Below are 24,969 nucleotides of genomic sequence, written 5' to 3' on the forward strand. Positions count from 1 at the left end.
TTAGCTCCAGACTACTCAGAGCAGGGACAGAGCATGCATGTGCCTGTTGTCTCCTGATCAGGAAGACCTACTTATAGTACAAGTACTAGTCACTCCATGTTTGACTTCATACTGACACAGAGTTCATGCTGCACATCCGTGCAGAGCTTCATTAAAAATTTTTCATACTCAAGTGGATTTATCTTTGTGCTTTTCTTAAATTAATTCTCCTCCAAATCACACTGAATTGTCTTTAACATCTGAAGCAAGGTGGGAAAGGGGAGTAGCTATAGCCCAAGAGAGTTCTTTCAGACACAAGATGTTAAACTGCTTTTTGATCAGCTGCTTGTAGAAATGTACATTAAACTGTAAACCATGGTTCTTCTTGTAACCAGCTAATGATCCTATCAGTCGCAGACTAATTACCTCTACCTCGTTCTAAATTCTGCTGCATTGAAAAAGCCAAAGTCACATTCTGATCCTGTTAATCACATTCAGCTTTGAAGAGTACATAGTGGTTGTGTGTTAATTCAACTTCTCTCCCCGGTAATTTGTTTGATTGCCTGTTACTTGCAATCTGCACTAACTGAATAAATGTGTTGTGTCCTGATGGGAAATTATGACTTTTGTTTAAGCTATTTTAATGCAGATGTTTTGCCTAGAAATTGGTGTAAATTCTTCTCGCCTTTCTGCTTTAAAGTACTTTCAACAGGAAGAACGAAAAGGTGTTAACCCTTTGTAGAAGGTAATAAATCAACAGGGTAAAAGCTGTATTTCTTCAATGCTAGGTTAATAGCCTGAAGGCTTCTCATCAGCTTATGAATAAATAAGTAAATAAGATAATAAAGTATGACAAGGAGATGCTGGTGCTATATCCATTTATTCTTTTCCTCCATCTCCAGCAATATGTATTGTCTGCATTGTCAGGACCTAGAACAGAGTCTGCCTATTCATTACTTCTTCTATTTATTTTTTTCTTTAATGTAATCACACACACACAAACACACACACATATTCTACATAGCTCTATGTGAGTCTTTCAGAAAAAGACTGAACATATGCCAAATTACCTTTCAGCTTCCCACATCATTTTTCTGAACAAGAGTACAAGGCTACTGGATATGTCCTATAAGCACAAAACAATTGTTACGAGGACATTTTTATTAACATTGGATCTATGTGATAATAAAGATTTATTGTGATTTTACCTTTGAAATCCCCTGAATCTTAATGAGAATTTTTTCTCCCTGTTCTGAATTCCAATGATAAATACTCTGATTGTCATGGCCATGTTAAATAATTGTTAAATCCTTTTAGATTACTTTCAACATTTTAAAAATAAACAACTGATTTTATGGAGGCATTTTTTCAAGTTAAGGGCAGACATTAACTTTTGGTATAAGAAGCATTCCTGCTAAAAAGAGGTTACGCTTGTAAAATGCTAATGTCGAAATTATTTATAAAGAGAATCTAAAGTTGACTCTGAAATGTTTAGTTCAAATGCTGCCTGAAAGTGTGGACCAATTAGTGATTTCTTACCAGATCAGCCTTTTTGACAGACTATTCATTTAGGCTCGAAAATATTTGGAAGCAAGGTCTGGAGACCTGATGTTTATTAATTCATGAAAGACTTATACTAATTAGCAGTGTTCATTTCCCAGAGGCTCACTTAGCCTATGGAAACAAGCCCCTCTGCGCTCCTTACAGAAGAAAGAAATTCCTTCAAGCAGGCCATAAGAGCATCCAAAGTGGACTCCTCTGAGTGATCATTGATTGAATTCCTCTCTCTCCATTGACCAAAGAGACAACAAAAAGAGTTTTGCCTCCCAAGGATACTTCCCTCATATTCTGGGGTGCTTCTCTGAGCAACATGGCTGCCAGCAGATGGCAATAAATTAATTCATTCTGGTAGAACCAAAACTCTCAGACCGTCTGCATGCAATGACATTTTCCACTTACTATTGTGGTATCTCAGTATTGAAGTTTTTAGGTTGTTCATTTTCTTAAAAGGATTTGCAGCACATTATTTGCTACCTCTCTTCAAATGTTCATAGACTCATAGAATCATAGAATCCCAGGTTGGAAGGGACATCAAGGATCATCTGGTCCAACCTTTCTTGGCAAAAGCACAGTACAGACAGGATGGCCCAGGACCCTGTCCAGCTGAATCTTAAAAGTGTCCAGTGTTGAGGAACCTGTCACTTCCCTGGGGACATTATTCCAGCAGCTGATTGGTCTCATTGTGAAAAATTTTCCTCTTGTGTCTAATCAGAGTCTCCCCAGGAGTAACTCGCACCCATTACCCCTTGTCTTTTCCATGTGGCTCCTTGTAAGTAGAGAGTCCTCTCCTTTGTAGCCACTGTTTAAGTACTGGAACATGGTGACAAGGTGTCTCCTAAGCCTTCTCTTCCCCAGGCTGAACAAACCCAGTTCTCTCAGTCCTTCCTCACAGGACAGGCTGCCCATTCCGTTGATCATCTTTGTGACCCTTCTCTGGACCCTCTCCAGCCTGGCCACATCTTTTTTGTGTAGCAGGGACCAAAACGGAACACAGTATTCCAGGTGTGGTCTGACAAAGGCTGAGTAGAGGAGGATAATGACTTCTTTATCTCTGCTGGTGATGCCCTTGTTGATGCAGCCCAGCATCCTGTTGGCCACAGCAGCACACTGGTCACTCATATTGAACTTGTCTATCAGGATACGAGGACCCCCAGATCCCTTTCCACAGAGCTGCTCCCCAGCTGGGTAGGTCCCAGCCTGTGCTGCACTCCTGGATGATGTTTTCCCAGGTACAACACCTTACACTTGTCCTCCTTGAACTTCATAAGGTCCTTGTTAGCCCACTCTTCCAGCCTGTCCAGGTCTTCCTGCAGGGTGGCTCCCCCTTCCCAAGTGCCCACTTCCCCACTCAGTTTGGTATCACCAGCAAACCTCATCAGGGTACACTTGATCCCATCAGCCAGATCACTTATGAAGATATTAAACAGCATTGGACCCAGTATCAATCCCTAGGGACCCCACTTGTGACAGGTTGTCAGTTTGAAAAGGAGCCATTCCCCACCACCCTCTGGGTGCAGCCTGTCAGCCAGTTCCTCCCCACTGCACAAACCACTTGTCCAGACCATAACACATCAGCTTCTCTAGGAGGAGGCTGTGGGGAAGCGTATCAAAAGCCTTGGAGAAATCCAGGTAGACAATTGCCCCACATTCCAGTCAAAAATCTAGCTTGCTTAGGGACCCTCAGCTTCCCAAAACTGCAAGACTGGATCTTCAGCATTTGATCAGCTGTACATTCTTTATTTCTTCACCTTCTCTTTTTAATTTTTTACTGTAAAAACATATCACTCATTTTCTCATGGACTTCAGCACTCCTCTTATTTTACTGTAATATTTTTACTATTAGTCTCACTTGTCTGATTTAACAGACAATATTAAAAATGCCGACTGGTTCCCAGCCATTTATTGTTTGAAATAAATCTACCTCTTTTCTTTTTTTACTGGCTTGCCGTATTGCTGGAGGACACAGAATGAAGTCTCAGTTTTACCTTCACATTTCAAGAAAATGTCAAGTTTGATAGGGAATTCAGCTCCTCCGTTCTTCCTCTAAAATTACGTTATTAGGTCAATTTACTTCTGTTATTGTGTTCTATTCCTTGATCATTTTAATTCAAGGCATCTGGCCCAAATCTGTTATATTCAGTGTGGGGTTCTGGTTCAAAAGAACTGATCACAGATGTGCTGACCCATGTGAAAGCCACTTGAAAACTCAGATTTTATTAGGCTTTAAGTTTTCTGCCTTGCATTTTTAAAAGTCATGTGCTAAGATTATAAAATCAAGAACTCAAAAAAATCAAGGAATGAGAAAGAGCTTTAGAGGTAGAAAAAGAAATGAAGGCTTATAGAGAGAAGGAAAGTTCAGGAGGAAAAGTGTGATATTAGTGAAACACAGGCTCTGTTACTGCAAAGGAAATGGAAAGACATTTGGGGAATCAACCTCTGGCATGCTGTATTCTGATTATTAGGAGCACATGGGAAGTGGAGACTGCTGTTTTGTTGGGACCATGTATGGCACCTAGCACAATGGAAAATGGTACGAGATTAGCCCTGTTGAGCCATTAGGTGGTATAAACAATAAGGAACAAACAGAAAATGAAAATAAATTGAGATGGAGCTTGGAGAAGGAAAGTGACTGTGGTGTCAGCATGCGGTGGGCACAGTTGCAAAGCAGTGCAAAGCCACCTCATGGACTGGGTCTCTCTCACCAGGCACTAAGGAGCTTCTTAACAACCCTGGGTTTTCCTGCCTCCATCCAAGAACTGTCTGTGAACAGTGTGTGGCATGCTGTGCCATTTCGCTTTGGTGTGGTGTAAAGTCAGACTGCAAACAGAAACTGTTCTAATTACATTCTCCTATGGTTTGTTTTATTCCTGTTTTGTTTTATTTAGGTTGACCTGCTTGTCCCTACAAAAATCACTGGCATAATTACTCAAGGAGCTAAGGATTTTGGTCACGTCCAGTTTGTGGGGTCCTACAAGCTTGCTTACAGTAATGATGGGGAGCACTGGATCATATACCAAGATGAAAAACAAAAGAAGGATAAGGTAAAGCAAAGAGAAAATTGGTATTTTAGTTGCATTTACAGAGAACTACATCTGTAGTAACTTCAGTGCTGGACGCCTGTGGATTATTGCATGCTGCCTGCTTTATAGGGTTCCATATGCATAGGATCCCACAGATAAAAGTCAAGGTGAATAAAAAAGAGTCATATAACACAATGACATTCACAGTGCAGTAATATCATACCTATCAGTGCAATGCACCTGATTTAACGCTATTAAAGATGGGACATAAAACTTTACAGTTCTCCATTTATTGGAATTATTTCTTCCTTTAACTCTAAAGAAGAAGGTTTATAAATATCAGTTTATTTGTATATTCAAAAACAGTGTCCCAGTGCATATTTTGACAAGTATGCACTATTTTCTGTAATTTTCTGTAAAGCACATCTTTAGTGTACCTCATTACCTAGCCATTTTCGATTTTATTTTTCTTCTGGAAATTAATCACTTAGGGTTTCAAATACCCAATGGAAAGATTATTTTTATTACACTATTAAATGACTACAAAACATAAAAAGTTTCACAACTTCCTTTGCAAATATTTAATGAGAGGTGTAGAGAAAGTACAGGTTTGCTGATTGATTTACCTGGAAGCATTTAATCTTTCTGTTGTTATTTAGGATATTATTCATTATACCTTTCCTTTAAACTGTGTAACACCTTTATACTGCAAATACCTGAATTCATAATATCATCTGTTAAGAAAGAGATTACACCGTATGCATTGCTTAAGGGGAATGTTAAGCAAGCTGACAAAATGTGAATTATTTATTAAATATCTTAGTGGGATTATGTCTGACTGAAACAAAAGATACATTAATAAAAATACCAGATGGCTTATATGTCTGATAATGCATCTTTAAATCCAGTGGTTTTAACATCTGTATTCAGTGATAAATGTTCCCACTTGTACCTATTTTCCTAGAATAAACAAAAAATCTTCAGTAAAAAATTAATACCCTTCAATATAGATTAATTAAATTCATTTTTTGGAATTAATGAGAAAGCTTTTGATATGAATTGATAAGTGCTGTATGAGTACAGGTAGATCTATTGATGATGGGTTAGACAGCTGCATCTCTTAAATTTCACTGATTTTAAATGATTGGTCAAATATACACCCATTTGTTAGGGGAAGGTGTGCTAAATTACTGGATTAAATATGTGCATAACTGTATGTGTGTGTCTGCATAGACATGTTATAAGTTTCTTATTCAAAGATGACACTGCAAAGTCCCACTCTTAAAAGCCAAATGGCAGTTCACTGTGGTTTTATCCTGAACTGAGATTTTTCCCCATCAAATTCTAAAGGATTTTAGATAGGGAAAACAAAATCCGTTGTTTTAGCCATCCAGCTGAGAAGGTCCTGACACCAATGATTATGGATGTGTCTAGTATAATTGGTTGTCAGATAAAAATTGGAAACAAGCAACTCACCTTTTGTAGACGTACCATAAATGCATTCAATATAAATGACAGATAGTCACTTCAGTACTTCGTACACATCCCATTTTAAATCCCTGGCATTTAAAAACAGAACCAAAAGATCTGCTGCGAAGGAAATGTCTTCTCCAAGCTAAACTTCTATTAGTGAACTGTTACATTCATTTATTGAAAAAGAGAGCGTGTGTTCAGGTCCCATGTGAGAAACACATCAACAGTCACAAGCAAATCTAAAAGAAAATGCACTGTCACTTAACAGCACTGTTCCAGTCTACACTTGTTTATAACATTTGCCAAGGCAATTAAATTCTTTTTGCTGTCATCAACTGGATTGTTAATAACACATATTCCATTAGGAACAATGGAAATCTCTTAATCATTGTCTTATTAAAACATCTCACATCCTGTATTAATTAACATCCTTAAGAATAAAATAGGTGCATATTACAATGATTCTTTAACAAATCAAGAGCAATTAAAAGCAGAATGTCATCAAATGCACTTAGCTGGAAATAAGTTATAACTTCTGAGTTTAAATTTGTACAAAATAAACAAGATCATTTGATACAAGTCTAGACCTGAGTCTTTGATACATAAGCATTAATCAAAAATATCTTTACTATTTTTAATTTTTCCCATATGACAAAAGTCTGGAAAAGTCAAAAGTCTGATAACACAGTCTGACATTCCAGAAATGCTACCTGTTGGTCAGTGAACTTGGCAAAGCTTTAGAGGGGGTAGGAATGGAAAGGATCTCGAGACAGCCCCTAGACATATACCTCCTGACCTATGAAGAGACTACGTTCCTCTCCTCCCATCCCCTCTCAGGTCTTCTCAGCAGAAAATAGGATTCAACAATCCCCAAGTCCCTTCCTGCCACCCTAGGAGTAAGTGCAAACAGCTCATTGTTAGAACTAAAGCTTAGTTCATTCACCTGTCCTTCACTTCATACAATGCTCATATCGTGCACCATTATATGTTCACAGAAACAGCCAGTCATGAAAATTCTATAATCTCAGCAGTCTACTGCAGTGTTTAAATATCCTTAAAGGTGGAAAGGCTGCTTATCCCCCTCCCTGCACTACACCCACCTTGTCCTTAGAGGACTCAAAAACCTGACTTTATCTTCATCTTTTTGGACAGTTTGTTTTGGCTGAAGCATGTTAACTATTTCTTCTCACTTTTTCTTGGGGGAAAAATGATCTTTGTTCTTTCAGTCTTTCCTCAAAGGGTACGTTTTCTCAACCTCAGATCAGTCTTTTGTGTTCTGCTTGGACCAGCTCTTCCTGAAGTGTGGTTTCACAAACTTGTAGTGTTGCAATTTTTAGCACAGAACTACTGCCTACTCCATCATTCTCCATCTTGTACCTGTGACATTGGATATGACTTCCTAAGGTTTGGCTTGCTACTCATCATTGTTAAATTGCACCATTGATCTTCTGTGCCTTTCTCCAATTTGTCAGGACTGCTCTGAATTTTGATCCCACCTCTCAAAATGGAAAAAGTTTGGCCACATCTGCACTTTTAACAAGAAAATCTATTTCCATCATCCATTTCATTACTGAGAATACATAAATTGCATTCGGCCAGAGACGTGGAGCATCACCCAGTAAAACCTTCCAGTTTGACACCAAACCCTTCATCACCGCTCTAGCTAGGTCTGTGTCGATGCAGTGTGCTCTGATGGGATTTGCCCACTGGATGTGTATACCACCAGAAATACTGCCTGCACTCTTACTCTGGCCTGTGTTCAGTGGAACAAAAATATAAATGGAAAATAAAAACAGCCAAAGAAAAATCAGTGCTGTGCCTCATCCATGGGGAGAGGAAGAGAAATAGCATCATTGGTCCTGTCTGATAGTAATGTCTTTGCACAGGATCCACAACACTTTCCTTAGCTTAAGTTAAGAGACAAGATTTGGCCCAAGATGCAAGAACAATGTAGAAGAAACCATGTTTTCACAGTTTCATTAAATGTTTCTTCTGTCCTCTGGAGATGCATAAGGAAGAGAAAACATAGATCCTGTCAACTATCAACAGCAGCAAGCATAAATTATTCATAATTTACCCTCATTTGTTCTATTAATTAGCTGAAGATCTTGATTTCTTCTATGAAGGATAGAATATATAGATTTCTTATTTCCTCTGCAGGAGATTTATTCATCCTATACTTGTCCTGTGATCCTTGCACAATCATCCAATAATTTAAGAGAAAGATGGTTCCAAAAACTCGCAGGGAAAGGAAGACAGTATAAAAGAAAAATAACTACTTTTAAAGTCCTAACATTTTACATTCTGGAAAAGCAAAGATTAAAAGAATGTCTCAGACACAGAAATTATAGAGATACTGGTAGGCTGGTAATAATGATTTGCGAATGAATAGTGTGACTTTACAAAGCATTGAAGTAAGAGTTGAGAGCTTAATCCTGTTTGGTACTGAACATCTCACTGCTCAGCAGTTTACAGGATGAGTCCTAATGTATCAGTGGATCTCAGTGAATTCCTGAAGCTCTTCACTTCTGCCTCTTCATCATTTGTTAAGTTATTTTAGAAAGGAAAAAATACAGGTATCTTGTATTCCCAAGTGCACTGTGTGCAGACTGTATCTTTGATCAATCCGCAACAAATTAGTTGTTTCAAACAGAAGAAAATAGGGTCTTCAGTTTCCTTCTTTGCACCATTTCAAAAGCAGAAACTGTTCCATGAACAGTGGCTCCTGCAGCTCCTGTTTGGCTTCTGCTGTTTTAACAGCCAATCATTTGAGTTCACATTTGTGCTGAACTTCTGTGAATGCAGACAAAAAGATAACTGGGGGAAAAAAAGAATGTCTTTAAAAAATGAAGCCTTTCTCATTCATTTTAAATAGTTTGAATGAGTTGCCTGGAAAATATGAAAGCTTTTCCTGTTGTCTTCAAGAAGCAAAATAAATTACATTGCAGTCTGGCAAGTAAGAAGAAAATATATTTTAGAAAAAGGACCAGAGCTAATAGCTATCTTGTTTTTCTCAACTAGAGGTCAGTAGCTCACTATGCCTCCAAAGCTAAGGACATCCAATCCAAATTTGACCTTTTTTTTTTTTTTAAATCACATTCCACATGTGATTTATAAATTGCACAGCCTGCTGTAGATAACTCAAGGCCAGCTGCCATATCAAATGGCATTTTAGAGGCTGGTTTTTAAAATAAGTTGAGAACATTTGAAAGCAGTCTAAACAAGTCTAGCAGTCTGCAGCACTGTCAGTCATTATTTGCCATCAGCAGTGCAATTAACTGCAGGTAGGCAATGTCCAGTATGCAAATGGCCACTGTATTTGTGCACAAAATTATGAACTAGTTATAAGTTATATGCTTTGCATGTCTAGTTAATTGCCATAGCAACAGAAGACAGGAACCTACTTATAAATGAAAAGTTAGATCATGTCAGGTTAAAAATCTTTCTGCTAGATTTGCTAATGGTTTTTCTGTATGGTGTTTATTATAATACGTGGTTTACATTGATAGATTCAACTCCTACATATAATCTACATACTTGCACAGTTAAAGAACATTTTTTAGTAGTATTATTTAATTTATTCTTATTATTTAATACTATTATTTAAAATAACGTTTCTAATCTAACATTTGACACTTTTTCTGTTTAAATCATGAGTGACTTCTATTACTCTCACCTGAGTTAAGACGATTTGTATCAGATGAAGATCTAGCTAAGCTCATTCTAGTCTGTGCCTCCAGCACACACATCTCCCTCCCTCATACCACACTAAGAGCTGAAGGAAGACAACATGCTTATATTAACAGTCTCTACCTTGAATTTCGATATGCATTTCTGGAGGAAGGTTGGTCTTCAAAATCTTTCTCTTTGCTTGGCTTTGAACCTTCTATCATCAAGCACTTATAAACTACGTACAGTGGAGTAAACTCCCATTTTAGAGCATCAGTAGATAGAGCAAGTTGAAAAAAATAGCAAGAATGTGACAGTATGTTTCACAAGTTTAAAAGTTTTATCTGCCTGTATCTATTCTGAACTCGAAGGTCATGTAATACATATTCTCATTCTTGTATCACAGAGAGGGAAAAACAGTCCTTCTCCTGGCACTGGACTCTTTTGCATAGCTACCAATTCCATGCCAACCAACTTCTGACTCTTTAGCCAGTCCCGGGAAAAGTACTTAGTAGACAAGAAAGGAAGATAGCTAAGATTGAGCATGGAAAATTTACATCCAGAAACTCTGTGTATACCAACTAAAAAGAAAGAATGTCTTTTTCCTCCTCTTAATCACACCAAAAACACATGTGCACACACACACACATACATATGTTTATACATGTATGTCTATTAAAAAAACCCACCTCCCCAGTCTTTTATAGTGGAAAGCATCTTCCAAGGGATGGAGTATGCCTGTAAACAGTAGCTCTACTTCTGGTGAGAAATCAAGACATCTTTCACCGTCTTTTACCTAGTGTTGTTCACTTGTAACTCTTCATGGTGAAAAGGCTACTCCACCACAGAGTAAAAAACTTCAAAGCAAGTAAATGGGCTGTTCAAATCTGTGAATCCCCTCTCTTGCTTAAGAGGGATTCTTAAGTAAAGAGTGAAGTAGCAAGTATTCTTCAGTGAATAGTAATGAAGAAATAAAATGTTTCCAAAATAAAGGAATATGACTGTCAAAAATTATTTTTCATGAAGCTTCTTTTTAGATTTTAAATGAACAGTGCCCCCTTTATTTGTCTGAACACTGAGATGTTCTGTACTGAAGCAAACTCCAAATAGAAGCCAGGTCTAGCTATTCTTTTAAAATAATCTGCCTCTAATATGAGCAGGATTAACTGCTCCATGAAATAACATGTTTAAAATACTCTGCTCAGGATAAAAAATATAGTTAAGGTTCAGCGGACAACATAGTGACTTAACCATCTGAGGCGTGGCCTCTCCGACATTATCATAAATAGTAGAAACCAATAATGCTGTGGCCAACACAGACTTTTCATGTAATTTAAGTTTCTGCCAGACATGATCCAGAAAGATTCTCTGCGGAGAATTGGACTCCCTGAATTTTCATCCACCATGCACATCCATTGACACAGCACACAAACAATCTTACCTGATGCAGCCTCCTATTTATGAGTCCTGTAGATGTGCCCTAAAACCTGATTTCCAGCTCGATGTTTGGAGCAAAGCAAACATCAGTTGTAATAAAGTCCGCCTTTCCTGAACTGCTATTCTTCAGATATTTTTTCTAAATTATTCTGTCATAAAACATACAATAGTTTTCTTTTTAAAGTATGAATCAGCTTACATTGTCATTATTCAGATTTGCTGCTTATGCCATAAAACACTTAGTTCTATTGAAAAATCTCAGTGAATTTTTGAAGGCAAAACATCCAAATTGCTTGTTGGACATAATTATAAACAAGACTTGTTTATATTTCAGAAATCTTTTTGGCAGAGAATACCAGCACATATTTTCCAGGTTTTTGTTCTCTTTTGCATGAACTGATCATAAAATAAGTTATCATACCTAAAAGGACACCAGCATGCATTTTCTACTTTTTTAATAGCAGCTGTAAGAGACTAAGCTACAGAGGATCTATACATATGTGTGTGGGGTGTGTATGTGTAAACTTGCTGAAGCTGCTGAATAAATGTTTTAGCAACTTACACCTTTTAAGTATGCAGGCTGACATAAATAGATATATCCACTGTAAAATTCTACAACAGGATTGTCCAAAAGCAGGAGCTTCAGTCCACTTTTACCAACAGAGGCACCTTGTAGTGTGGGAGCCTCTGGGCTGGGGGAGGCTCAAGCTCCTTCAAAGGGAGGGAGCGTCCTGTAACAGATGACTAGAGAAGAAAAAAATGTAGGGCTGTTATTCTTCCCTAGTGTACTTTCCCAGCCTCTGTCTTTCTTCTAGCTCTATCTTTAATAGCCCCTGCTGATTTTGCCCCTAACAATTTATCTGATCTTGAACAGTAGTTAAAGGCTGTGGAAAACGTGCCACAGTTTAATTATGTGTTGTATGGGGAACCATGACCTTTAGGTGGCTCAGGACAAACCTGCTATCATTCCTTGTCCCCTCGTGGCTCTGCTAAGGGGACAGTGCAATATTGCCCGCTATTGATTTTCTCCATGCCACTTACAATTTTACAGACATTTATCATATCTCCTTTCAGGCTGAAGAGACTTAGTCTGTTTTATAATTTGCAAAAGGACAAAATTTGGTGCTTGTGGCCATCCTGGTACTTCACTCTGTATATTTGCTGTTTGAGATAAGGCAGAACCAGACAGATCTGCACCCACCCAGAACTCAGAATGAAGATATGTGCTGGCTTTATGCAATGACACGTTAATTTACACTGCTCTTTATTCCTTGACCACTAATCACCTTGGGTTTTATTGCCATTGGGCATGTTTTTCATCTGAAAAATTACATAGAGCTATGGAGTGTAACTCAGCATCAGCTTCTTGAATGCTATTAAATCGTTAGTCTTTAGAGCTGTTGTATACAGAAACAAGCTTCTCAGAAACAAACATGAAGAGTGATCATCTATGGTACGAGGGTGCCAGCTCTTTGAGAGCTTTTAATTGCTTAGGTGGTTCATTTAGTATTGACTGTTTGGGCATAAAGCAACAGGTAATTAAAGAAAAATCACTTTTGGCTACAGAAATAGCTTTTTTGTACTGGTAAGTCAGATGTACAGTTTGTGTCCTTTGTCCTCCCTGCTCTTTCCAAGTTTCTTGACTCCATTAGTGAATTCAGGATGAATTAAAATGAAGACTGACAAAGAATATATTTTTCCAGTAAGAAATTTGCCATGGGTCCACAGCAAAAAAACCCAGTAAATTTGCTCTTAGAATGTTATATTGCATGCAGGTCACATTTGGGGATGCTGACAAAGGTTCCCTCACTTTCTGATATTTCCCTGTATTTCTGATATTATTTCCCTAAAATCCTTTCTCAGATCTATCATGTTTAGTTAATTTCTTGAAACTGGATCTTGAATTTTGAGGGAAGGTGAATTTCAGATTTGCATAAATTAACTTCTGAAACAGATGAGTTTGACTTCAGGTGCTAATGAAATCATGTATGAGTTAGAAATACAATTTAATTCTTGTTTTCCTGCTCTAAGTAAATGACATCACCCTACTTTCTTCAGCTACATTTGCTGCTTGGTTTGCATCACATAATTTTATTTATTTTGCATAGCTATATGTGGATATGAATACTGGGGCTGTAGATGGGTTCTTCTGGTAAACAACAATTTTTTGTTCTAAGCCTTCATTTAAATGTTATCTCTGAAATACATCTTCCATAGGGAAAATAAAATAGAGAGTAAAAGAATTTTCCAGTAGTTCTGCACCAAGAATTGTCTGCAGTTCTGCATCGCTTATCATCTGGCATGGAAACAAATATCAACAGATATATTGCATGCATGAGCAGGATATCAAATGAAAAGAATTTGCTTTTAAGCTTTCCTAGCTGCATATTGTACGTTGGGGGGTGCCAATCTGTAATTTTAATAATTTATTGTATGCTATATTGCCACAAATGAAACTCAAATTCAGGCACATTCTTGTTAGAAAAAGCTCCAACTGATTTATGTAATCAACACTGCACTTGGGCAACAATCAATTTTTTCCTGCGGTAAATACATTCTTTTCCTTAGACTCCCAATACTGTTGTTTCTGTGGTCAGTCTGTCTGCAATTTTATCCATCTATCTTAACTCCTAGGTGCTTTAATGTTCTCATCTCTGTGTTAGAGAGATGCCAGATGAGAAGGGAAATTTATCACTTGTGAAAGAGCATCACTTGTGGAGGATACGTTTTGTTCAAGATGCCAAATTGATAGCACTTGAGAGAAGCTTTTGAAATTCAAAGAAAAGGTGCAGCACAGAGCCAAAAAGTGAAGATTTTCATATAGTGCTTTGTAAACATGTCACGAAAGAACCAGCTTAAGGGCTAAAATAGTAGATCAGCCTCTTCTGAATTCAACGTCTGACATTTTTCCTAAGAACTTCTAGGAAACTTGTCATTCTGCACTAATTCAGTCATATAAGCACTTCTTCAGGAGGTCCATATTCCTTCTCTGCGTGGTGCAAATGAAACTCATTCATTTCAAGTTGAAAAGCCATCAAATTGAGTTTTTACAAATGAAAAGTGAATTGGCTGACATTTGAAGAGAATGAACATTTCCCATAAAAACTGAAAATATCCCAAGAGAATAATTTGATCATTTTGCCAAAAAGTGGTGCCGTGGCCTTTGAATTTAAATAGCGGCTGCCAGGGGAAAAAATCCAGCATTATTTTAACACAGACAGAAGTTTGGGAATTCACTTATGTATTGGTTAACTCATACTCCTGGAGATAACATTGTACCATGTAGGATTTTTTTAATTTGATCACAAACTGATGCTCTTAATTCGTATGCTGACTTCTGTTTGACAGAAGATAGTATCCTTGATAATCACTAACTTTACAAGGGTTTATATAGTTGCATCCAAGCTGCATTCATAAGTGATACAATAAAAATTCTTCTTAACTTTAATTATTAATGTTATTTTGTTGGAAACAATAACAGGATCTTCTGGGATTAATTTGACGTGATACAAATGCCAAGTAAGAAGACATGAAATTTTTTAAATGTTAATGATTTTTATGTAGCTTTTAGAGCAGGGCCCTCGGTGTTGGCAGAACAGCAGATTAAGCTTTGAATCAAATGTTAAATCTGCACCAGGACTGAGCGTGCCACACACATACCCAGCTCCAAGGTCGCTGGCATGTAATGAAATCCCAAGGTCTTATCAAAAGCAGGTGCTCTTTGCAGCAGCAGTTGGGTGCTCCGATGATCAAAATTCAGCATGGAGAGGTACCCAGGGATATCAGGGGTGTACCACAACTGTTCCTTAAGCCACACAGACTTAAATGTTCTCGTTACTTGCCCTTCAGGTGTTCCAGGGAAATTTTGACAATGACACGCACCGTAAGAATGTCATCGACCCTCCGATCTACGCCCGGCACATCCGCATCCTCCCTTGGTCGTGGTACGGCAGGATCACCCTGCGGTCGGAGCTGCTGGGTTGCATATTGGAGGACTGAGGTGGATCTTCGTTAGGCATCGCAGCTCTTGGTGTAGCTAAAAGTCCCTCCGTAGAAGATACTGTGCAAAGCCTGTAGGATGCTCAGTGGGTTTTTCATGAACAAGTGCTCATTTTGTGGTAGGCCGCTAACTGTCTTTCGCAAGGAGGTCTAAGCCTGCCCTTTAAATGATCCAATCCGATTTTGTCCTTGAAATCTGTTAGTGTTGTCCCTTCTGCTGTGGAATTATCTTTCTAATTTTCCTTTGAGTTGTCACACTAGTTGAAACGTGTTAGGGAAAAACAGCAGCATCCTTTTTACAAGAGAAGCGGAATAGCATGACAAAGCTCATTTGCAGCTTTAGAAACATTGGGCTGACGAGTTCTCCATAAATCATACTTGCAAAAAGTGATACTGCAGCTTTTAGCAATAAGTTTACTTGGGGATGACTGCATTATAGTAATTGTGCCTATCAAACACTGTCAGTATTTATGACATATATTTTGGAAGATACTCTGTGGTACTGTAAAACACAGTACCTGTGATATTACAAGCTACCTTTCATCACTTTCATCTGAACAGCAGAGTCCACACACCCAAAGGGTTTTCCTAACTAACCCCATTTTCCTTCTCTATTTTGCATGCTGTAGACATGACCTCCATCTTTTCTGTTTAGTATCACCGCTAATGTTACTTTCCTTGAAAGAGGTGACCTGTTTGCATATGGAACAAAATCTGCTATCAGTGTATTATGAAGTTAATGATTTTGCCAAAGTTTATTAATTCTGCTTGAGATGTGCTTTTTCAAGGAGGCTGAGATGAGACGCCAGGGTATTCATCTTAAGTATTCACATGGGTAAAGGCACACAGCGCATCAGAAATCCTGAGCCCGTTTCATGACTTGCCCAGGGGTGAGCGCTCAACCCTAGACAGAGCTGTCTGCCCAATTACTTCTTTCAGAAACCTCCTTAATTTCTGTGAGGAGGTAAATGTGGGGTGAAGGTGCTAAAAGACACACAGGAGGAATGACTCTCTTACTGCCAGGAAACCCTCTCGACAGGCTCTTCTTATGGTAGCAGTCACAGCCTTCCTCCCAGGCACGAAGGCAGGAGGTGTCGTAGGGGTTCATCAAAGCTGGGCCCTTGGCACCCTCCACTCCCAACTATGTATTTTCAGACATAGGCCAACGAGCTGCAAGGAGGCTGCTTTTTGTCATGCCTCATCTACAGAAAAGCTTCAGACATGCTATGTTGTTTTAACAGCATGATAGCCAGCGAGGACCCCAGTTTAAAAAGTAGATTTTAGGAGGAAAAGTGGAGCAATAGGGGGGACATCCTCCCCTATGCCTCAGTTTCCCCTGATGATGGAGATAAGGATACCAACCTTTGTAGAGCACTCCCAAGTTTCCTTGGAATAAAGTGCTCTATGGCTATGTTGGAGTAGCACCTAAATCTAAAAAAATCCTGGGGCAAGGAGTGAGGGGACATTTTATCTGTTACCTGAAATAGCAGCATTTGGGATTACTGCCACCCTTTTAATTTCATAACATGCTGATGTGGAGAGAGATAGATAGATAGATAGATAGATAGATAGATAGATAGATAGATAGATACAGCTGCATGTTTTAGCAAATGTCACTGAACTTATTTTTTGTCACTGTTACATTCTCATCGAAACACTGAAGTACGAACCTGGGCACTGCTTCCCAGGCAAACAGCTAGTTAGCCCACAGTCTGCAAAGGGCAAAGTTTACTTTGGAAACAAAATGGTTTGGATTTCAAAAACCTGCATTTAATCACACATTCTCCACCACAGACAAAATGTATTATCCATTGAACTGTGAAAGACTCTAGAATAGCAGCCAGGAATTTTACATACAAGAATTGGGGATATATTGGTGGCGGTTTTCTGATAGTGTCACTTAAACTGTCACATTTTAACAAACAGAACACCCTGCCTCTATAAAATGACTTAATCCTTAAACTGTATTTATACAAGTATTTATTTTATAAGGCTTAGACATTTAAAGACTTCTAAAGAAGAGTCTTGTAAAGGTAAAAGTATGTGTAAGAAATGTTGAGGTCCTGTGCAACACTGCTAAGTTTGTTCTTTATTTTTTACTTTGTGCTGCATAAAAAAAGCCACTAGACTGTTACTGTCTTGTCTGTAACTGTGTTAACAGCATTCCTTAATGATGTATATATGGAGTGGTCTTCAAGCATAGTGAGTGATTTTAAAGAGAAAGTCAATCATGATGGTATTTCTAAAGAGCAAAAAAATTCTGAATAATGGAGGATAAGTGTATTCCTAAATTACTTACTGCCCATGTTTTGCACTTTAGGCTCTACAATAAAAAAAAATTTAAAAAAAAAGAAGTAAGATTTATATCTGCAGGACACACAAACTATTTAAAGAGGTCCAAAAACATTTTCCTGTTGTGGAAGAACAATTGACCCTGAATTCAACTACAAATATGAAGAAAAGCATGTAACTATTTCATTAGTCGACTGTACCCAAAAAATGGAAGGCCATTTCAGAAAGTTAGGGTCCCTAGTTTACCAACTTGTTTTAATGTTCTTTTAAAATATTTATTCTGTGTTCTTAAGTGATTTTTTTTCATGTTATTCATCTTTTGCAACCTCAGTTTTGGTTTTGAATTAATCTTTCTCGGTTTAGTAATCTAATTATTGTCTATTCACCTGCATATGAAAAGTGTTGTCATGATACCTAAGACAGTAATTTTATTTTGCATTAATTTAGAGTTAAGTATTTTCATCCTTAGTCCTGTGTCAGATTTCATCTGCCAGCAGTCTTCACAACCTGCAAAGACACTCCATACATTGTGATAACACTCTGTGATGATTTATAAAACAATCATATATGTGATGCCCTTACAATTTCAACCAACTTAGTGGGGCTTTGTCTAATGAAATTATTCCTTAGCTACCAAGAAGCTTTCTTTAAATGGCATTGTGCAGCCATAGTACCAAATTCTGCTCCCAGTGTCAGCAGTATATGTCTGAAATAACTCTTGATTTCTGTGGAATACCAGATTTAACAAAACAGATGAGAATCAGATTATGGTCTAGAATTAAACCTTTTCTCTTCAATTTTATTTTCTTGCCTTGGTGAACACCATTGACATAAGGGACAGGTTATAAGTTAACACGACTGTACTCTCACAGTGAAAGCAACTGGCATTCCAAAATCAGAAATAAGTGCAGGACATGATATGTCCCTTTAAGAGAGGAAGGAGAAACACCCCGAAATGATCCTTGACTTCTGTATTAATTGTAACAATGGCATTGAACAAGACTGAAAATGTTGTCCTAATTAAATTTCACCCTGATCCAGTTAAGTATTTGTAGGCAGACTTCACCTTTCTGTAGCTCTGTAAGTGCTGCGTTTATAGCCTAGGAAATAAAGCACCGGCACAAGGCTCCGTTTTATCTGTGTTCTGTTAAGGGCTTATCACGTTAACTGGCTCTGGTTTTGAGGTTGACTTTCTCTTTTGGAATGGCTGCATACAAATTCATGTCAGTTTTGAAGACTAAGGATACTAAATGAGTGTATCTTTGCTATACAACAAATATGAACTATAATATTCAGTGCTGGCTTCTGATGTGTCAGTAAGTACAGAAGTATCTCGGACACAATGACCTTTGCAACCTTTCAAGCTGTGTAATATTTAAATGGTTTTGTATATACTTAAATCATGTAGAACGATGTAAAACCAGTATGACCTTGTCTAGTCTTCAAACTTAACAATAAAACTTTTGAAAAACGAGGTCATTTTTGAAGCACTTATATTGCAATACCTTGAAGGAGATACAACTTATCTCAGCCTCACTAGCAGCAAATGCGGAGCAGAGATATGATGTGACATTTTCCTGGATTCATTTGTGGGGTCTTTGTGGTAGGTAACTTTGTTTCTGGCAGAATCAGCTGTGGTGCTGTGCTCCCTTCAATGTGTTCCCTTTGTTCTTTCAGATAAAAAAGCAAAGGTTTGAATGAGTCTAAAAATATTTTTGTATCTTACTGGTCTCTGAATGAGCACCAGAAATGTAAACTGACAATTTCATTTCCTTTAAGTCAAATTTCTTGGGATATTTATCAATCCTTATCCTCTCTTCTCCACTCCTGCATAGGCAAATTAATTTCCAAAAAGATAAACAGTGACTACAGCGCAGACCCACTATGAGGCTTCCAGCGGATATGCCAAAGTAGGGCCAGTGCTTGCTCACACTCTCACCTCTCTTCACTTTATTTGCTGCACAAAAATTTCCCCAAAATTTCTTAGTTTCATTAACTGTATCATTTTGATTTCTGAAGAAGCCTAAAGGTTAAAGTAGTGCACGGAAAAGCCATTTGCTCATGATTTTAAACTGAGATTTTATTAAAAAATTAGTTTTGTGTACCTGTGAGAGATGGAGCTTCAGTGGTTTACTGCTTAGTGATCCAGAATAAGCCCATAGATATCATCGTAGAATCATAGAATGGTTTGGGTTGGAAGAGACCTTAGAGACCATCTAGTTCCAACTCCCTGCCACAGGCAGGGACACCTTCCACTAGCCCAGGTTGCTCAAAGCCCCGTCCAACCTGGCCTTGAACCCTTCCAGGGAGGGGGCAGCCACAGCTTCTCTGGGCAACCTGTGCCAGGGCCTCACCACCCTCACAATAAAGAATTTCTTCCTTATATCTAATCTAAATCTCCCCTCTTTCAGTTTAAAACCGTTACCCCTCCTCCTATCCCTACACCCCCTGATCAAGAGTCCCTCCCCACCTTTCCTGTAGCCCCTTTAAGTCCTGGGAGGCCACTCTAAGGTCTCCCCGGAGCCTTCTCTTCTCCAGCTGAACACCCCCAACTCTCTCAGCCTGTCCCCATAAGGGAGGTGCTTTTGTTTCATATCCCATTTCAGCTTGTGTCCTTTCACCAAAAATTGTCATTCAGAGATAAAAACCATCCATGAGTATGCATTGATGACAGGTACCTTGTCTGCTAAATGTGCAGTCTGAACACTAAGAGCATATCTTCATTCAACAGAAAAGTCAGAGAATTGATGTAATTTTTTCTGATTGCATATCTCTACCAGTCATAAAAATGAGAATATAATGGTGCACACAAAAAGGATTACTTTTGGTGAATGATGGCTGAATATTAGCGCTTCAGTCATAAATTTCTGGAAATACACATCTTGAATCTTTCTGACTTTTAATTATAAATTGCAACTCTTTCATGAAATACGGGACCTGCTCCTGAAGAAATGAAAAGTGCTTTTTCCTCTCATTCTTCATAATGTAGATTCCCCAGGAACTCTAATGAAGACAATGAGAGAAAATAATGAGTAATTCTCTTCAGGCTAGCAACTATTTATCAATGTCCATCCTCTCATACGTGTTGCTAATGAGCTCGAGGGATTAACATGCATATCAACACTCTACATCATTATGAAATATGTGGTCTCTGATACTTCTGTGGTAAATATAATGACACTTACTTTGTACCTTAGATTCAAATAGCAGGATGTTAATCTGTTCACTTAGTTATCACTAAGTGACATGTGATCACTTATCCATATAAAATAAAATAGGACAAAATAAAAGATAATTTTACTCATACAACCCTTTTATTTTCTTTTTCAAGATTTGCATAATTTTCTTAATAGAGAAATACACTTTAAGATGCAAAAGACTGCTTTAGGTGAAGAGTATAAAACAGAAGACAGACTCATATAAGTCTTTGTTGTGTAGATTTGCATTTATCACAAATTATCTTTCAATGATACCTATCAGTATCATTTGGGAAGCTGTAAATATATATATATCTAAATGCCTCTGAAGAAAAGAACATGGAAACATGTCTTGGTCTCACAATTTAGCTTGTTAAGAGTGCAGCAAAATATATTTTACCAATATATGTTAGTAACAATACCAGTTGTGTTTTTATATAGTATATATCAATTTGGAAGTAGGATCCACATGTATGGGACTGTATGGAAAGCACAGAGTGATGTTTCTGATGCTGCTTTCTCAGTGCTTTACAAGCCAATGCATTGTGGCTATCTGAGGTTGCACATCAGATGGTAAGTCAGTAGGCACACTTCCGATGGCCACATGACTAGATGAAGGATATCAGCCCTCAAAAGATGGTAGGAAAGGTCATTCAACATTTCAAAATCAGACTAAAATCAAAAGCAGACTAAATGAACATCTTGAAATGTATTGGTTTTCTGGGATGCTGCAAGAGATCAGTAGGAGCTATAGAGAAATATATTGTATTGACCACAATAAATACGATTAAGTACACAGACTGTTCAGCATAAAAATATATCTGATCCATTGAAGCAGAACCAAAGGCCCCTTAAAAAGTGATACAGTATGTTCTTATGAAAGTGTCAGACAATATGATGTAGACACTATGGACTTTGTACTATGTCTGGCTGGGATGGATTTACCTTTCTTCACTGCTGGGAAGAGGCTTTACGGGAAGGTATCCATTGCTCAGAGACTGGCTGGGCATCAGTCTGCTCGTGGGAAATGGTGACTGCTTTTGCATCACATGGTGGCTTTGGGGTGGAGGGTTCCCCCTCTTTCCTTCACTCATTAAACTGTTTTTATCTTAACTCACAATCTTTCTCACTTTTGGCCTTCCTGTTCTTTACTCTGTCCCACTGTGGGGCTTAGCTGATGTTTGGAGTCAATTCACTGGAACTTTAAACACAAAACATAAATCATATCTGGGATCTAGAATTATGCACACTGAATTGAATAGAAAAATATTTTGTCTGAATCTTCTTTCCTCACTTTTTATATCTGTCCTATTTTTCTCTTGAATGGTGTTATCTTTACTATTTTGACTTGGAGAAATTCCTTTATTACATGTGACTCATGTTACTGTAACAGGTTTAGAACTTCATTAGAAGAGGCACTGATGGAGAATTCTTGAATAAGCAATTAAAGCATGCACTGCTTATGTGAATATGGTGTGGTGTATACATATATATAAAGGGTGATTATGCTTTCCATGTTGTTGCAATACCTGTCACTCTCTAATATTTATAGAATTGCCCAAATAAATCCAGTGTGCATCAGGAGACCTATTACTGAGCCTAAGAGTTCTCACTTCTAGTGAACCTTTTGATGTGAGTAAGATCTATGATGGTTTGAGTATATTGCCCCTTCACTCACTATTTTCTTCTGTTTCTTGCAGAACAGGCCAGAGAATTAGGATTTGTTGTATGGAAACCATACATGTTAGAGGTCCTGTTTCTGTTTCCAGGATTTGTGGGTGTTGTATAATTTGGGGAGTAATTTCCTGTTATGTACACACAAAATCATAGAATCACAGAATGGTTTGGGTTGAAAAGGATCTTCAAATGTCATCTAGCTCAACCCCCCTGACACGGGCAGGGACGTCTTTCACTAGATCAGGTTGCTCAAAACCCCAACCAACCTGGCCTTGAACACTTCCAATCATGGAGCATCCACAGCTTCTCCAGGGAACCTGTTCCTGTGTCTCACCACCCTCATCATAAAAAATTTCTTCCTTATGTCCAGTCTAAATCTACCCTCTTTCAGTTTAAAAACATTGCCCCTTGTCCTGTCACTAGAGGCCCTGGTAAAATATTTCTCTCCATCTTTCTTACAAGTCCCCTTTATGTATTGAAAGGCTGCAATATGGTCTCACCGTGGCCATCTCTTCTCCAGGCTGAACAGCCCCAACTCCCTCAGCCTTTATTCATGAGAGGAGCTCCAGCCCTCTGACCATTCTCATAGCCTTCCTATGGAGGAGGATCCACTGTAACAGGTCCATGTCTTTCTCATACTGGGGACCCCAGAGCTGGATGCAGTACTCCAGGTGTGGTCTCACAAGAGCTGTGTAGAGGGGGAGAATCACCTCCCTTGATCCGCTGGCCATGCTTCTTTTGATGCAGCCCAGGATATGGTTGGATTTCTGGGCTGCGAGTGCACATTACCAGCTCATATCCAATTTTTCATCTGCCATTATCCCCAAGTCCTTCTCCTCAGGGTACTCTTCTCAATCCCTTCATCCCCCAGCCTGTATTGATACTGGATATTGCCCTGACCCATATGCAGGACCTTGCACTTGACCTTGTAGAACTTCATGGGATTCACATGGCCCACCTCTCAAGCCTGTCAAGGTTCCTCTGGATGGCACATCCCTTCCCTTAAACATATTGACTGCATCACTCAGCTTGTTGTCTTCTGCAAATTTGCTGAGGGTGTACTCAATCCTGCTGTCTATGTCATTGACAAAGATATTAAATTGGTCCCAGTATGGACCCTGGAGGGACACCAGTCATTATTGTTTTCCACGACACTGAGCCATTGACTGCAACCCTTTGGATGCAGCCATCCAGCCAATTCCTTATCCATCTAACAGTCCATCTGCCAAAACCATTTCTTCTTTAGTGGCAAGAATGTTGTGGGGGACTGTGTCAAAGGCCTTACAGAACTCCAGCTGGATGACATCTGTAGCTCTTCCCTTGTCCTCTGATGCAATCACCCCATTGTAGAAGGCCACTGCATTAGTCAGTCATGTTGGCTGTCCCTAATCACTTCCCTGTGTACCATATATTCTGACATATCTTCCAGAAAGATCTGTTCTATGATCTTACTAGGCACGAAGGTGAGGCTGACTGGTTGGTAAACACACCCACTACAACTTCTTCTGTCTAAATGGAAGTGAGAAGCAGGACTAGTGACATTGCCTATAGTAAGTTCTCTACATCCAAGTCTGTATAATTTCTCCTGAACTTTAAAAATCCCAAAACTGAAATATGCCATGTTACTTTCTACTTTAGGCTCAATTTGGCATTGAGTAGCCTTCATAGCAGGGATGTGCCCTGTAAGGAACTGAAGGAAGGAATGCCTCAAACATTCATCGACACAGAAAACCTCAAGGACTTTGTGATTATTCTAAGGAATGTCACCCAAGAAAGCAGGAGTGTATCGAAGGATGCAATCCCCATTCCCTTGCAGTTGCATTGTCAGACTCCTTAGATAAGCCTCAAAGGGGAATCACTGGCTCAGTTGTGTAGACCTGATACCATGCAGACCTTGCTAACTACTTCACCATTGAAGAGGTGATAAGAACTGATAAGAGGTGAGCATTCTGCCCCAGAAGCTGGATGATTGCTCAAGAAGCAGGAAGTCAGCAAAATTCTGTGGGAATTGAGGAAAAAACAAAGGTGGACAGGGCAAACACGACCACTGATTCAATTGGATGAGGGGAATGGTGCACCCCATTCCCCCTCAATGTATGCACAGAAACCATGTTCCACCTTTTTCCTCGTCTCTCATGGAAATGAGTTTGTGGAATACCTGCCTCTCTTTGTCTAGTATGCAAATCAGCTGATAAGAAGAACTTAAAAAGGAGGACAGAAAACTTTGCTGGGTGTGCACCCACCACCCAAGATTACCAGACCTGAGACAACACTGGATCCAGGGGTGGTAACCCAATTTCTTTGACTCTTTTTCTCTCCTTTATTTTTCTTTCCTTCCCTTTCTTTTCTTTCTTATACATTTATAGACCACATTGCTTATTATCCTTTTCCAAGTTTAAGTTGTTTCTACCGCAAGTAAAATATTTTAATGGGTCATTTGGTGTCGTTTCACCTTAATTTAACTCGAGGGGATCACAGAACCTTTATGACTCTCTGGGCTCCCAGTCCAGGTTGTAACATGCCCCATGAAAATTACCCCATCTCTCCCAAGCGTACACATAGATTATATACCTGCACAGTACCTTTTTCTCTTTTAGTATTTCAGGATGCCTGTTCTTGCACCAGTGATATATGAAATAAATGAGCAGCACCAGGTCTATACTCCC

General features: G+C 38.7%; 1 protein-coding gene across 2 annotated transcripts in view; it reads left to right on the forward strand.

Annotated features, from left to right (window-relative positions):
- EDIL3 (EGF like repeats and discoidin domains 3) overlaps nucleotides 1-18,903 on the forward strand; it is a 254,962-nt gene extending 236,059 nt beyond the window's left edge. For both annotated transcript variants that reach the window (XM_074812243.1, XM_074812244.1), the window contains 2 exons: nucleotides 4,425-4,580; nucleotides 14,988-18,903. In XM_074812243.1, coding sequence (XP_074668344.1) covers nucleotides 4,425-4,580; nucleotides 14,988-15,137 — 306 coding nt within the window. In that variant the 3' untranslated portion in view covers nucleotides 15,138-18,903. The remainder of the gene's footprint in view (nucleotides 1-4,424; nucleotides 4,581-14,987) is intronic.
- Nucleotides 18,904-24,969: the final 6,066 nt, after the last annotated feature.

The sequence above is a fragment of the Strix aluco genome, chromosome Z (genome assembly GCF_031877795.1).
Source record: "Strix aluco isolate bStrAlu1 chromosome Z, bStrAlu1.hap1, whole genome shotgun sequence".
NCBI classification, from domain to species: domain Eukaryota; kingdom Metazoa; phylum Chordata; class Aves; order Strigiformes; family Strigidae; genus Strix; species Strix aluco.